The sequence below is a fragment of the Mastigoproctus giganteus genome, chromosome 4 (assembly GCF_048544385.1).
Source record: "Mastigoproctus giganteus isolate SK-2022 chromosome 4, ASM4854438v1, whole genome shotgun sequence".
NCBI classification, from domain to species: Eukaryota; Metazoa; Arthropoda; class Arachnida; order Uropygi; family Thelyphonidae; genus Mastigoproctus; species Mastigoproctus giganteus.
Window position 1 is genome coordinate 210,753,416 of NC_143578.1, and position 16,835 is coordinate 210,770,250.

The 16,835-nt window shown below is 33.4% G+C and overlaps 1 protein-coding gene across 1 annotated transcript in view; it reads right to left on the reverse strand.

Moving 5' to 3' along the window:
* Positions 1-16,835, reverse strand: part of Dip-B (Dipeptidase B) — a 107,457-nt gene that overhangs the window by 28,542 nt on the left and 62,080 nt on the right. Inside the window, exons 7-12 of the mRNA XM_090372031.1 lie at positions 14,732-14,900; positions 12,375-12,460; positions 7,849-7,953; positions 7,655-7,730; positions 5,427-5,545; positions 2,894-2,977 (exon numbers count right to left, since the gene is read on the reverse strand). Coding sequence (XP_090228157.1) covers positions 2,894-2,977; positions 5,427-5,545; positions 7,655-7,730; positions 7,849-7,953; positions 12,375-12,460; positions 14,732-14,900 — 639 coding nt within the window. The remainder of the gene's footprint in view (positions 1-2,893; positions 2,978-5,426; positions 5,546-7,654; positions 7,731-7,848; positions 7,954-12,374; positions 12,461-14,731; positions 14,901-16,835) is intronic.

Here is a 16,835-nt window from a genome sequence, read left to right on the forward strand (position 1 = left end):
TAGATTGGACTGCAGGAAGTTTTATTTTAGCCAGCGAGTTATAAATTACTGGAATAAGTTGCCTTCATGGGTGGTAGAGGCCGACGGTTTGGGGAAATTCAAAGGTCATCTGGATAGTACTTTCGGGTAAGGGAAGCGCATAGGATGATAGGATTAATTTCCTTTTTATTTATTTTTATTTCATTTTATTATTTTTATTTATTTATTAATTATTATTATTTATTTATTTAATTTTTGTTTTTATCATTGTTTTGTTCGGATTTTTTTTTTTTTTTTTTTTTTGGCTGGTGCAGCATAAGCCATAGGCTTTCTTGCACCATACGGCCGTTACTAATACTAATAAGACAAAATCAGCCCTGAACTGATTTGCTTGTGTAACACACTGCACTACTGAGCGTAAGTGACATATGCAAAGAGTAAACATAACTAGAGCATGTAAGAACATCACATCATGGGCTCTGTTACATGCCCACACATGAGGTTTGCCTTGTGTAACTGAATCCTTTCTCACTGTCTGCTTGTAGTACTATTCTGAAAATGCTGTCCTATTTGCAAGCATGAGTTTTTCTATTAGTATTTACAATTTTTAAAGTTCATTTTTAATATGTTATGTTAAAGTTTGTTTGTTTGTCATTTAGGAGCATTAGAAACTAAGGCCATATTGCTCCGGGATATGCAGTGGTAATTCCCTGACCTTTCCGCATCCTCCATATTTGGTGGTGACGGGTTCGAACCCCGGTCTAATCAAGAAGCGTGTGCTGTGCACTGCTGTTCCTTCCTACCTGGCTAGGAAGGCGCCTTTATTTTAATGTATTAACAGTATGTTTCATTTACCATTATAGAAAAAATTGACAGCACCATTTCATTATACAGAGTATTTCAAAAGTATGTCCAAAAAATTCTGGGATACATTCTCGGGTCCAAATAAAAGGAAAAAATTACACAAGTATGAAGCTGTAACTCTTTGAATTTTAACCTTTGGTCAGGTGAGTATGGCGTGCAGCATACTGCACTTAATTACACTCTTTCCAAAGTAAAGAAATTTATCAGCTGCCAAACTATCTGCAAATCTATTTAATGATCACCAATATGAATTCCACTCATGTTGATCCGTTACTGGTATACTGTCTTTTGGATTCAATGGAAAAGTTTGGTGAAACTCAAGTAGTTGCACTTGACATTTCTATGATTTTGATTGTGTTTTGCATTAAGAATTTGACTGCCTTTTAGCAGTTGGACATTCACTACTACCAGTTTTCTCTTTGATTCTTTCAGTTTCTCCATTAGTGGAGAAGCTGTCATCTCCACTAATGCTGCTGTTCCCCAAGGTTCAGTTCTTTCTCCCACTCTTTTCCTCTCATGTATCATTCTTCCTCTTGCACAGACTACACACGATGGGACATAAATTGAAACTGAGGACTGTTGCAGGACAGATGTGTGGAGTTTTGCCTTCCATCAGTGGGTGGTTGATTGTTGGAACAAACTTCCAGCTGAGGTTGTGAAAGTGGGCAGGGTTTTTTTTGTTTTTTTTTTTGGTTGATGCTTTATAAGCTTGCTTTCTTGCATCATATGCTGCTACTAATAATAATAACCTTCTTCTACTGACTGAACATCCCACCCATTGTTTTGCTGATGACAGTATACTACTTTCCCCCTTCCAACTTGAAAACCTTGCCCTGCACAAACACCTATCAACTGTTGTTGTGGAAGTTGATAGGTTGAATAAATTTAAGGAGGAACTGGACAGGCATTTGGAGGGAATGGTGTGTTTTTTTTTTTTTTTTTTTTTTTTTTTTTTTGGCTGATGCTGCATAAGCTCATACATTTGCTTTCTTGCATCACATGCCACTACTACTACTACTACCCTTAACTTCTTGGAATATCCACTAACAATTCCTTGAATACCAAATTTCCAGATAAGTCTCCAATGAGGGAAAGAAAACTTAGTTAACTTCAATCCTTCTAAAACTCTGACAAGCAGCTTTATAGATAAGAATGCATATCTTTATTAAGGATCACCATGACTTCTAATCTCTTTGGTATAAGCACATCACAAATACGGCTTACTGTGCATTAAAAAAAAAGTGTTAATTTTTGCTTGTTCTTGGTGCTACCTTTCTTCTAAATAACTACTCACTCTGTACAAATCTCAAATCTGCCCTACCATACAATGAATACTGTTCCAACATCTGGGGGTGACACCCCAAAACCTCTCTTGAGCTTCTAGACTCCACGCAAAAGAGGGTAGTCAGTTTAATTAAAGACCCAACTCTTTCCTCTGTTGCCATAATGTTCTGTTGCTGCTGAATGCCTTTTTTATAGATTTTTTTTCCCGGGGACATTGCTACTCTAAATCAGAATCTGTAATTCCCACACTTTTCTAACCCAGTTTGAACATGTGTTGCAACCATTTGTTGTCCAAATCCAAATTCACAAAACTAACTTTTTATCTTCCCCATTTATCCCTTCTGCTTCTGTTTTTGGAACAATCTTCCTTCGTGTGTATTTCCCAAAGATTACAACCTATGGAAATTCAATCATCAACAAGTTCTAATAACTTTTGTATTTGCGAGTTCGTTACAGAGGAAAAAAACTTACTAGTTATGCTGTTGATTAGTATTTTTTTTTATTATGTTTTACCATACAGGTGCAGAGCTATGGCTCTACAGCCATAGCTCTGCACCTGTTCAGAATTCCACACGTGTTTATGATTTTTTCCCTCTCTTCTTATTATGGATCTTAGAATATGTACCAGCATTTTCTGCATATACTTTGAAACATGCTGTGCATACATACTGTATGTACAGGGTGTTTCAAAATGACTGTGTGAGACAGATGGCAACAAATATGAGAATCAGTGATAGATTAGGAAGAATGCAATATATATACTCACAGAATAGCCCTCTCCAGCAGCCAAAACAGCATGTCCTGTTAATGTTGCTATTGTGAAGAAATGTGGATTTGGATATTTTGAAGCCTTAAAGAGGAAAAAACACAAAACTTGTTAGTAAAATAAAAAATAAACGAAATTTTCTAAGTAATATATTTAAAACTAAAAATACTGAAATGAAAAGTATATTATCAAAAAATTATTAAGCATTATTATTTACTGCAATACGATTAATTTTTAAAAAACTAATATTCAGTACAATCATGGGAGAGTGAAGTAAAGAACAGGCATGAGTATAAAATCATTGTGATCCAATATTGTTACTACTTTCTTTTGGAAATCTAGAAATATATTTATATTCTGTATAGTCCAGTCATTCTTTGATTTACGTGGTAATGTATCCTGAAACAAGGCGTGTATTAAGGCCAAATGGGTCAAACTCAAGTTACAGAATTTTGCATCATGTAAAATTATCAAATAGTTAAAAAAAAAAAAAAAAACCATCATCAAGAGTTTATAATTAATCATTCCAATAGTGAATAAAATCATTAACTGCAAACAGCAGTCATGCAGGCTTGAACCACAGTTCCCATAAACATGCATGCTACTGCACTCTCACACTTCGCTACATCAGGCCTCTAAAATGGTCTGTTTCAGCACAACCACTAAGTCAGAGGAACTTACAATCAATCATTTCAACAGTGAATATAAATCAAATATTTTTTGCAATTCCATAGAAAAAGTTACAGTATAGAACTTCTAAATGTTGGCATCTATCAAGTCTTACTTTATCACTTATTCTTGGATTTTACACTGGTGTTAAAAGAAAGTTCATCACCCCTTAAAATTGTAATTGTCATCTGAATAACCGAACTACATGGCAATATTTCTTACAGATTGCATCAGATAAGATTGACACACGTAGGTGATGATGTAATATTGCATCAGCTGTTACTTTCAGCTATATAAGCACACTCTGCAAGAGTTGCAGTCATTGCTTACTTGTGTCAGGATGGCGAGTTATGTGCAGTTGACGCCACGAAGAAAGAGTGCTATTGTTGCTTTACGTGAGGAAGGATGTTCTTCCTGTCATACTGCTTATAGAGTGTTTTGTAATCAGTCGGCAGTGAGTAGATTTCTTTCTAAACTCAAGAATATTCATTATGCTGATAGGAAAAAAGGAACCAGACACAAACGAGTCTACACCAAAACAGGACCGCGTTTTGAAGCACTTATGCCTTAAAAACCTTAAAGCTTCTTCATCTAAGCTGAAAAGAGAATGGGAAGAACATACAGGAGTGGTAGCAAGTGCAGTAACAGTCAGGAGAAGCCCCTCCTCACACAAAAAACGAAAAAGGCTCGAGGCATATGAAATAGACCCCGGAGCAGTGGAAGTCAGTTATTTTCTTGGATGAGAAGAAATTCAACCTGCATGGCTCTGATGGGAGACAAACAATTCACAGTAGACGTGGTGAAGAATACCATCCAGACTGTATGGTGTCTACAGCGAAATTCCCTACCAGCAAAATGATATGGAGGTGCATTCATAGTGTGGAGTAGGTCACCTGCAGTTTATAAAAAGTTCCATAAATGCCAATGGATACATGGCTATATTAGAAGGCAAATTGCTGCCAACCATTAGAGACTGTTTCAACCTGCCAAGTAACCACATCTTTTGGGACGACTCTGCTCCTTGTCATCGGGCAAGAAGTGTAAGTAGGCACTTCTGTAATTACTTTAGTTTCATTTCTGCATTAGAGGTTCAACAGTAATGTGTTTAAATGTGTTACAGGTGAAAAAATGGTTGGAAGAATGGCCCATTACAATTCTTAGCTGGCCAGAAAACAGCCCAAGATCTGAATCTTATAGAGAACTATTGGCATCATGTGGAATTTGCAGTTGCCAGAAAGAAACCAAAGACTCTTTGTGAAGTTCAGGAAGCTATAATTCGTGTTTGGAACCACGAACTATCAATTGATTATCTTCAGAAATTGATCTTGTCAGTGCCTCAACAGTGTGTTGTTGTCATCATGCCAATAATGTATTATTTATTGTTACAGTATACAGGAAAATATAAAGTTAGAAAGCTATATACAGCATACAGATATCTAAGAACAGCTTGGCATCTTTATCTTCATGCTAACCTAAATAATCTTTAGCTATTTTTTAATGAAACTTTCAGAAACAATAAATACATCTAATGTGCTTATATTGAAAAGTGATATATATCATTCAGCCACATTAAATCAAGAACACATAAATCAACAAATAACCACAATTGAAAGCAGGCACTATAAATCTGAAGAATGGACGAAATGGAGTATTCCTACAAGCAGAATATTTCATTTGTCACATATCTAAATCTTCACAATAAATATATAGCTTTGGCTTATATGACAAATTTTTTCCTTAAAAAAATGTTTGCATTAACTCCTCTGTCCACATAACTATCCAAAAACATAAAACGATAACCATGAAAATTATGCACACTTATTGAAATAAGACACTGCAGTGATATTTGTTTCATAATGAATACCTTTTCCTTAAGATGACAAAGCACATCAGCCATGGCCATTCGCCCTTCAGCATCTGTGTTTCCAACTCGCACTCTTACTCCGGCTCTAGATGTTATTAGCTCATCAGAAACATAACCATCTGAAATTATATGAAAAATTTGCAATTACCATCAGACATTATTAAAGAAGCTTTTAAATAAGGAGATACTGAAGCTAACATGGTGAATAAAAGCACATGTGAAGGCACAAATTCCTCTTACCAGTCTCTTGATTAATTACTAAACTTAGAAGAGGTTACAATTCGGATCCACTCTGACTGCAAATCAATATTTGGACTAAAAAGGGGCCTTGAAACTTTTAATGTATGATTTAAGCCACAACAAAAATTTGTTTCTACATACACCACTTCCACCAAAGAGTAAATGCTAAAGGCTCTAGTCTTTTGGCAGAGGTATAGTAACAAATTTCCAAGCTGGCTGAAGAGTATATTAAAAAAAAGCTATATCTTAACACTTGCAAGCTTCAAATAATGCCTCTCTTTTAAATTTATATCCCAAATATATTTTTTAGCAACAAGTCTTAATCCATTTGAACAGAGTTACCAGTTTCTCTGGTAACTCTATCGCTAACTTAGTGTCATGCATTCTTATAATTTAATAGTAATTCTTATATATAGTAATTACTTTATAACATCTAGCTAATCATTGGGTATTCACTTATCAAGTCATCATACAATTGCTTCTGATGCTTTTATCTTTAATATTAGTTTTTTTTTCTTCTTTTTTCACAAAATTCATTAATTCACAAAATTACGACTGCACAACACACTTCAAAATCAGCCCTCTTCTACAGCTGTGAGACTTGGGTAATAAATAAGAAAGATGCACACAAACTAAAAGCAGCACAAATGAGATTTTTAAGACCATCATTAGGCTTTACAAGACTAGACCACCAAAGAAATTTAGATATCCGTGAGAAATTAAAAGTAGATAAGACATAAGGGCGCCTCCGTAGCCAGGTGGGAAGGAGCAGCAGTGCGTAGCACATGCTTCTTGATTAGACCGGGGTTCGAGCCCGTCACCACCAAATACGGAGTATGCGGAAAGGTCAAGGAATGACCACCGCATATCCCGGAGCAATATGGCCTTAGTTGCTAATGCTCCTAAAAACCAAATAACGAACGAACAATAAGACATAAAACGGTATCAGAAAAAATGAACCCAGACTGGATCCTAAAATTAGCCTTTAACTACAAACCTACAGGCAAGAGAGATGTGGGTCGACCAAGACAGCGATGGCGAGATCAAGACCACCTCCAAGCGCTACAACGGAACAGGTCTTAAAAGACCTAAGCCAGACCAAGTTCATGACGATGAATGATTTTTTCTTCTTTACACTGCCTTAATATTTTGTTGATGTCTAATCCTGTTTATCTACTTTTTTTCTGTAAGCCTCCATTGATGGTTTAGTGTTTGTTTATGCTGATGTAATAAGAGTACAAGATCTCTTCCATCATTGCAATCACAATCGTAAAGTTTTGTAAAATGTGAATATTCTGATCTTGCTATTTGCAGCATGATTGCTTACTTGAATTTGCTGAATAAATGGATATTGACTAAATGATTGATTTAAAGTCTCCATCTCCTCTTTTTTTGCCCAAGGAAGAATTCCCAGAATGGATCCAAAATGTTTATTTATTAATTAAGGGGTGCTAAATGATGCAAAATAATATATATCTGCATTTAGTACTCTGTCAAATACATTAATTTCTTAGTTGAAAATAATGATTTGCACTAACTGCTGTTTTCATTTGAACCACCTGCTTATTATTAATAACCAGCCTTAAAAGAAGAAAGAAAAAACAATCACTATTAATGAAGAAAGTTAAGTTATACTGATTAAAACTGCAGCTAATCTGCAACTAGAAAAAACATATTAGCAAATGTATTTTCAATAGATAACAAAAATGGAATACTCTGGAAGGATGGAAATTAATCCTAATTACTATTATATTTTTCTAGACTTCAATATCTAGCTATTAATACATAATCTGCTATTTTAATTTAAGGTTTTCGATCACTAATACCTAAGTTAGCCACTATACCTATAGCTCATATCTCTATAACACAATGTTTATACTTTCCATTAGAGTGCAATTTTTTAGAAGATCTAAACAAATATCAAATTATTCATGCACAATGAGTTCTTAATATAATGCAATTACTCTATGAATCTATCAGAAAATTACCTGGCCCAACACTATTCCTGACCATTGACATTCCACCTAAAACTCTAATTCCTTTAGGCTTTGTTGCAGCTAGCACCTATTTAAGAAAGTAAAAAGTGTTTAGTCTGCGTTCTTTTCTGTACATTTCATTTTTTTTCATCATTACTTTAGTGAAATATTTCCAAATCAGTTTCAAACGCATTTCATAAACATACCTGGAAAAAACCTGCTACTGCTGCAGCCCCACATTTATCTCTATGCATGCCAGCCATCACACCACCAGCTTTGATATCAGCACCACCTGTGTCATATGTAACACCCTAAATATGGTAATATTTAATAAGAAACAAATTTAGCAAAAATCTGATTATATATTTTCTGAAGGAAAAAAAATTAAAAAAACACTGGCATTAGTAATAATTTGAAAACAATTACCCCCCCCCCCCCAAATATGAATATATCATCATAGATATGCAGTTCAATCAAACTACACAGATTCCATTAACAAACTGAAGTGAGGAGCAATAAATTATAACAATCACTGCTTTCAGTTGCAGTTAACTTTAATTAAGAATTCATGAAAAGATGCTTAATATTATTTCGGATATGGAATTTTCCTCTTCAATTCTTGTATTCACCTTTTAATGCAATACTCTTGCTGCAGAGTTAAGGACAAACAGCATCAATCACGTCTTTTAATAATCTTTATTATTTTTTTTTTATTAATTGATGCTTCATTTCTATAAGTAATCAACCTTCACTCCCAAGTCTATATACAAGATTTCACATCAAGTTTCAGGATTGAATCTATTTCATGCTTGTTTCAAGTTAGGAAAAAGTGCTTATGAATTAGTAAAGCAAGCGTATATAAAAATGTTCTATTTCACTTGCATGCTTTTTGCTAATTTGCAAGATTTTAAGGATGGCCATGAGGAACTGCAAGATAGGTGTTGTGTACATCTAAAAGTATTTCAAACTCCAGAGACAAATGATTTAAAAAAAAAGCTGTTTCCTGTCCCACAACTACACTAGGCTACATTCTGCAGTGATTATCAAGTTTTTTTTTTTTTTTTTTTAGCAAAGTGTGGAATTGTGGAGCTAACCTCATTTGCTTTCTGTTCTGTGGTATCATAGGCCCAAGATTGACTTTGAAAAATATTAAAAGCTTTTTTTCATTCTAAAATATGGTTTTCTTTAAAATGACTTGGTTCTAGAACTTAACTGTTAAATCTCATACAAATCTGCAAACATGATATGCTTCCAAATGGCAAAAATCTGATAAGAAACTAAACACTAGAGATATCATTTTGGTTTAATTAGTAATGCACACTATGGTACACAGTATGGGTTGTAGTGTTATTTAGTCTTCTAATTTTTCCATGACAGCTAGATACAGGTGAGTAAAACTATCTCATTCTTTATTACATCCTGTTGTGATTCTATTCCTACAACTATAAATTTTGAACTCCACTTCTGACTGAAACAGACTTAAAAGAAAAGTAGCAGTTATAATTTATACTTTGCTTTTTTTTTTAGAGAAAAATATAATTAATGTTGCAAGGCATTAATTCACACTCTCTCTACACGTTTTGTGATAGACAGTACATGGCAACAACTGAGCACATTGTCAGCTAACTTGTGCATAATGATAAATATAAAAAAAAAAAAAAAAAACACCAGTCAGTAAAGGAGAGATTTTTTTTTTTTTTTTGATTTGGTAGTTGTTGGCGCATCGGCTTCTGTGGCCATATTGCACCTCCCAAGGTTTTTGCAGTACTTTGATCCAAGCCCGAGGCGGGAATCGAACCCGCGACCTTTGGGTTGCCGGGCAGGTACTTTACCCACTCGGCTAGCCCGGTCGGCAGTAAAGGAGAGACAGCTATATTTAGTGTAAAAGGCTGTTAATCTATTAAAATAAGAACATTTACTTAGTAAATGATACGGTTAATGTTCTTAAGGTCAGTGATTATTGTAGCAGCTTATAAAAGAAACACATCAGTGCAAGCTGTAAACTTAAAGACAAGCTTCCGAATAATAGTTATATTAAAAAGCAATTATTTGTATTTTACAAGTGCTATTGTTTAAACACACAATGTATGAAAAAAATAATTATTGTTGAGTTTCTTATTACCTGCACAGGCTATATTTAAAAAAAAAAATTTAAAACAGACATGTTACAAGTAACTAAGTATATGAATCTGAGCAATGATAAAGAAACAAAATAATTTGGAAAACATTTGAACCACATGACTGTTATATTTATAGTTATAGGAACATACAAGAGAGCTGTAACGCTAGAAAGGATTAAGAGATCTTACTTGCTTAAACTGTATTTTGTATAAGTCCTCTGTGTAATATATTTTAATCTATCTCTTTTAAAAAATTAAAATATATTTCTATTGTGTTCTTGTTCAGTTAAGTGCAAAGAACACTGCTTTTTTTTTTTAAAACTTAACTGAAAATTTAAACCTTGATCGCTTGTTTAGGCCATAGGGTTCTTCTGCTGAACTGTTGTAGATGCAGTATTGAAAGGTACAGAAAAATACCAAACACAGGAACATAATTCACACAGGACAAATAGATGTGTCAAAAAAATAATAATAATAAAAAATCGCCCAACAAACAGATACTTTACTGTGTTAAAGTAATTTAATATTATATTGAACTAGTTAATTACAGGAACTACATGACATTACAGACAGGAAAATAGGATAGGATCTGCTTCAAATATACAGAATGAGACAAGGCAGCAGAAGTAACAAACACTGCACACAATGCAAGAAACAGCTTTTAATGAAAAAATAATTTACTTGCACATAATTCTGTGGAAAGCAGTAAATTTCTAGAAGTAAATATGTCTAGTTCTTCTCTAAATTTACTTAAAGACTAGACAAATATGTAAATATAATAAAAACAATCGAGGAGATATACAGCTTACAATTATACAATATACAAAATGGTGTTTTTTTTGTGTTACTAATGCCACATAAGATTTCCCTCCCTTATTTTATCATTTTATTTGTAAAAGAGTAAGAGAAGTTTACCTCAATACGATGCGTAGAACACTTCCATATGATACTCTCCAGAAATTAAAACGAAAACAATTTAAAAAAAAAAGAAAGGAAGAAAAAAAATGGAAAATCTTACATTACAGTAAGAAATAATTGAACACAATTGAAAATCAATTTAACGCAATTGAAAATTAAGTAAAAATTAATTTAACGAAAATGATTTTCCTTCCTGAAGCTGACAATGCTTTTCGACTGTATGTTGTGATCACAGGAATGAAAATTACTGAATAGGGTTGAGCATGGAACTCAAATAGGGATTATTTGTCTTCGTGCATGTCCGTAAAGGAGCACGAGTCTGAAATTAGATATGGCCGGCGAAGATTAACAGAATTCTCATGTAATTTAATTTCGACGGTACATTAAGGATTTTGGCCTCGCTAAATAAAAATGTATGTTTTTCATTAACGGCAGGAAAGGCTAATTCTGACGTTGCTGAACGAGAAGCACGAACTGAGGCCGTGTGTTGATTAACACAAATTCAGAGGAAACCATGTAGAACCCCTATAAGACGAGTCACAATCACCTCAGGGAATGTTGTATACTAGGTCATTTATTTGTGTTGCGAACGAGGAAAGGACTGAGCGATTGTTCAGTATAGTGTGTAATTTCTCTATTGGCCTGGCTACAATTTTAAATTCAGTATTCTTTAAAGAATCTGTTAAGTTGTTTGTGCCACTATTCAACATATGGGACAGAAATAAAGTATTTTTTGATATTACTATTGTTGATTGGTGTATATTTTTGTATTCTATCCTTAGCTTGTACCCTAATATTGTAGCAAGTGGGTAAACCCTGTTTAAGAATCTGCTCGTTAATATTTGTATTTCTGAGCCCAAATCAGATTCCATTGTTGAATATTTAAAAGCATTGAGAAATTGATTAAAGATAGTCGATCTATTATAGGTGAACTGGTGATAGCTGTTATAATGCAGAAGAATACTGGTGTTTGTACGTTTACGATAGATGTTAAATTGTATTTTATATGCGTCCCAATTAAGCATGAAATTTAGAAAATTTAATGACTTAGTATCCGTATTCTCCCTCTCATTCTAGACTCAAATTTACATTTGAGTCTAGAATGAATATTATTAAACGAATGTAAAATGCCTTGGATAGTGCTACTATCGGTAATGACTAGAACATCTAAATACCTCCCATAGTATGTGATACATGGTAGAAAAGGCATCAAATGTATAAGTTCAATCGTTCAGAGATAGATCTCCGATATTAGGCCACTCAGGTTTAATCCCATTGGTAAACCAAAAATGTGTTTTTATATTTTGTCTCGAAAGGTGATATAGTTGGCTTTAACTAAGAGTTTAATTAAGTGAAAAATTTCCTTAATAGGAAGCTTTGTATAGTTAATCGGTATAGAGTTATTATTTAATATATCCCAAAATATATCTAATGTGTATTCAATGGTTACATTCATATATAATGAGGTAACATCTAGTGAGAATAAATTATCATTACCGCCAAGTCTACAGTCCTTAAGGTTATTAAATAGTGTATCATAGTTCTAATCCCAAATTGTATCGCCTGTCTAAAGAGATTTATTATTCTAAAGGGTTCATACTATCAAATTCATTTTGTCATTTTATTTATTTATTATTTTGTCAACTCTAATTAATTATAACTAACCTTCCCTGCAAAAACTAAATTATACTAACCTTCCCTATGAGAACCAAAGTTGTATCAATAGGCTCTTCTGGCTCATAACATAGGAAAATTACTCTTGCTCTATGACGTTCAATGCCTACATGAAAAACAATAATACAGTAATATGTTATTCATATCCTACTGCATGCAGATAAGAGCTAAGATAAAGTTCTGCAAAATAATTTTAAATAAATGAATGCTAAGGAGCCACATTAGCTAATCCTCCACACAGTCTGCTGCCTAACTGCAGCTCCCCCACTGTGTATGTGCATGCAAACTAGTCAATGTCTTTGTCCAGTTTGCATGCAACATCATCCACAGAAGTATTCGTCCCAAATGAGGTTTGTAATATACGATCCTTCTCCATTATACAAAAAAATGCCAAGTAACGAATGCAACACCAACCAAGAATTACAACACTGCTATAAACAAACAACTTACACTTTTCTTTCTTCGTTGTGCATTTTTGTGGTTATTTTATAATGCCCATCTGGTGAATTATAAATAAAGGATTCAAGTCTTAAATCAGATTTTTATCATGATTTTCCACACACACACACACACACACACACCTCTTTTAAAGAAAGATCCCTTTCCCTTACTTGCCTTCAGTGTAGGATTGAAAATCTGCAACAGAAAAATAAAAAATTTGCATAAAAAATCTCCCCAATCCTGCAGCATTTTTCAGTATCTTTCAAGGAGGGAATTCTATGGAACAAATTAGTAGCATTTAAGTTCAGCAACTGAGGACATGGTCAAAATATCCACTAGGTATATTTATCATGGGAAAAAATTATAAGAGTTGCTCCAGAGTGAACACAATAATTTTCTAGAGAAGTCGGAGCTTGAGGGAGAATAAGGGGACCCTAGCAACAGATACAAATTTTGTTTATAGTTCAAGAAATATAAATATACATTCAGTGACCACTTAATTATGACCACCCCATCCATTATGGATGTGGTGGTCATAACTTTACACTGCGGGCTACGCAGCCTGCAGTATAAAAAGTTGAACAGCTTCCTATGCTAGGGTAGATTAAGTCTTCCCAGGTGGGCTCTGGATGTCATATAGCCCATACAATGCCACAGGTCTATTAATTGTACTCCTTTTGTCTAGTTTTTTTGCTGAGACAACTAAGGCCACGAGGTATCAACATAAGGAGTTCCACAGAACACACATTTCGCAGGATGAAAATCCCGAGTTTCTGGGAAATTAAAAAAAAAAAAAAAAAAAAAAAACAGAAAACCCTTGCCCACAGTGAAAAAAATTCCATAAAAGTTTTGTCTATCTCAATAGCATCTGAAGCTAGGCATTTTCCACACAACATCAAGGAACAGAGATTGTAACTATTGATAAGCCCCTCTTTTTTTGGGATATACTGTTTATTTGAAAGTATTTTAGTAAGATGAAACACCTGTGATTGAAAGTAGGCTACATATGAGAAAAGAAACCTTCATAAGACTTTCACCATTTTCTCAGGCTTAAAATGGAATGGAACAGAAATAGTTCACTATTCCATATAAATTTATATCTTTTACATGTCTGCAAAAAATAAAAGCATATTGAATTCTGACTTCAGTACACAAACTAACAAATGAACTAACATGTGTCACAGTTTAAGAACAAATAAAAATATTATGTAATCACTTCTTTACTTTTTGCACAAGGCAATTTGCCTGATTCCAATAAACAATGTTTTTTTTTTTCCTATGTATTCATATACATCTGATCAGGACTTCATAAAGCAATAATATTATCCATAAGCAATATGCATTGTACTACATTAACAATATTTATTATCACCAATGGTTTCAAGAATAATTGAAACTTCACCTGATCATATTCTCATCAGTGTTATTTATGAAACTTGTAAAACAATATTGGTGATTTAGGTTAGCATATGGATAACAAAGTCATCTTTAATGTGAACATATGTCCAAGCCTTGAAGGTCAAAAGTCTGTGATGATGTGTCACGAAAGGGATCAAAGTATCCTTAAGACAGAATCTGAATTCAGAAATGAATACAATTGTTAAATTGTATTCATATTCAATTTAATTTGAATACAATTTACAATTGTATTCAAATTAAATCAATTTTCCAAGCTGCTAATTAACAAGGTGTTTGTATTTATAAATGAATTCTATTGTTAAATACTTAGATATTGTATTCTGTAACCATTATGCTATTCAAATTATCTAGATGAGAGTGGATTGTACTGAAGGAAATGTACGCTTCAAAACCTAATCCAATATCTAAAGAATGGAAATATTGTTTACTGATAGATCCTTAGGTTCTACGCAGAAGAAAAAAGATAAAAGAGATCTTACTATACAAATCAGTAACAAAAATCCAACTCCTTACCCACGAGCAGCTCTGTTGACTGCATGAAGCAAAGGATATTGGGCTTTGATCTCGAGTTCATCTTCTACCACTTTTACTTGTATACAAGTTCCCTTAAATACATCCTGTACATAATCAGCGACTGCTGGAGCTGCCATCCTTTCTGGATCTGAACCTCCTATGTCACGACAGTACTAGCCTAAAATAATAAATATCGATGACACATCCAGTGTTTTTTTTTTTTTTTTAATCTGGAAATCCAAATTGCAATTAATATATTTATAATGGAAGTTGTCAATTAGTCAAGCTACAAGTAAGTGGGAAATGACCAGTCTGGGAAAATCATTTTGTTCAGATAAAACTTGACTTCCCTGCTTCATATTCCATTGTTGGTACCATTGGCACCTCCCTCTTAAATTTTTCAATAATAATAACTCTATTCTTGCTTATAATAATCTATTATAAATTATCAAAACTTAATATTGACCTTATATCAGCGATTTCCAAACTGGGAGGCACGAAAAGTTTAACAGAAATGTAATTTTCATAACATAACATATATAAATAAAAAAATATATACATATAAATAAACTTTCATAACATAACATTAAATTTTATAACCTATTTTTTAAAGCATTTACCGCCACCTATCTCACTCTAACTTCGATATAAACATGAGATAAACATTTATTTGGAAAAAATATATTTTGCTGAAATGGATTGATGAATTATGATTGATATGATGAATTTAGTGTGTACTATGTATGACATATATAGGTAGATTGCATAGTATAGCATTAGTTGCATGGTTGAAAATACGGTTTCAGTGGTGTGCGATTGTGTTTTTTATTGTTTTTGGCGTGATTACTTACTTACTGATAATAATCGTTAGTAATTTAGAAGTTGTATTTTTTAAGAATATAAAGTTAATTCTAATATTTTTAGACAAATGGATAAAATTTTGACTGGTTACAAAATAAAATCCATTGATACAAGTAAAGGTAGTGGGAATACAAGCAACAGGGAACAAGGAGGTAGAACTCCCAAGAAAAGAAAATACGATTTATCCTATTTATCATTAGGATTCGCAAGTGTTATTATAGATGGCTTGGAAAAACCAATGTGTTTGTTTTGTAGTTGCTGTCCTTGTTCAACGTCAACTGATGAACTGAACTGATAAAGCTACTGAAGAACAGACTGAAGTTCCATACAATATAACTATGTATTAATTTTTTTCCCAAATTCTAAATAAATTCCCTTAACCCAAAATGCACCTGTTTCCAGTTCTCTAATTTTTGTATTTATCTATAGTTCTTCTATACAATATATACATTTCTTTGTTCAAATTTTCAAAGTTGGCAGATGCTATGGTGTTATGAGCAAATTTTAAGGTAATCAAGATTTGTAGGCAGAGGTTGGACGTAAACACAAAGTTGTAGCTATGAAACTGGATCTTGATATCAATTCCCTCTCAAAGTTATCCTTTCATTCATGAAACTCATTACTTCTCTGCATACATGCAGGGATGTCTCAGCATAAAGAAGTTTTCCAATATAACTATAAAAAAAATTCCTGTATCCTCCCCCCTTTTGGAGAGGGATACTGATCATACACCATCTGTAAAATTATGCACTCTGTCCATCTGAGGGCTGTCTGTGGCTTATTAAACACTCATAGCAATTATCTGTACCCTTGATCCCAGAGGAGGACTGGGTCAAAATTCTTACCGGGAAAAACTTGTGGCCTCATACTAATGTTTATGGCAATACTGCAAGGAAGTGTACATGAGAGAAGGGGGGGGGGGTTTACAAATAACTAGAATAATTATCGATCATTAATTTTTAATGAATTTTAAATATAAATTTAAATATATAAAGATATGTACTTACATTTATTTCAATGTGTGCACTCTTACATATCACACTAACTTTACACATCAACTGCTAAATTAAACAAATTTTTACAGTTTTTGGGTATAAGCTTATATAGATTCTTGAATCCATGGGTGGTCCAATTAACACAAATTAAGAGCTAAAACCTATATAACTGTCTCTTCCATACTATATACTGTTGTGCTCGTCATAACCACACCATAGTGGCCACAGTCATGCTACCATGTATGAATATGT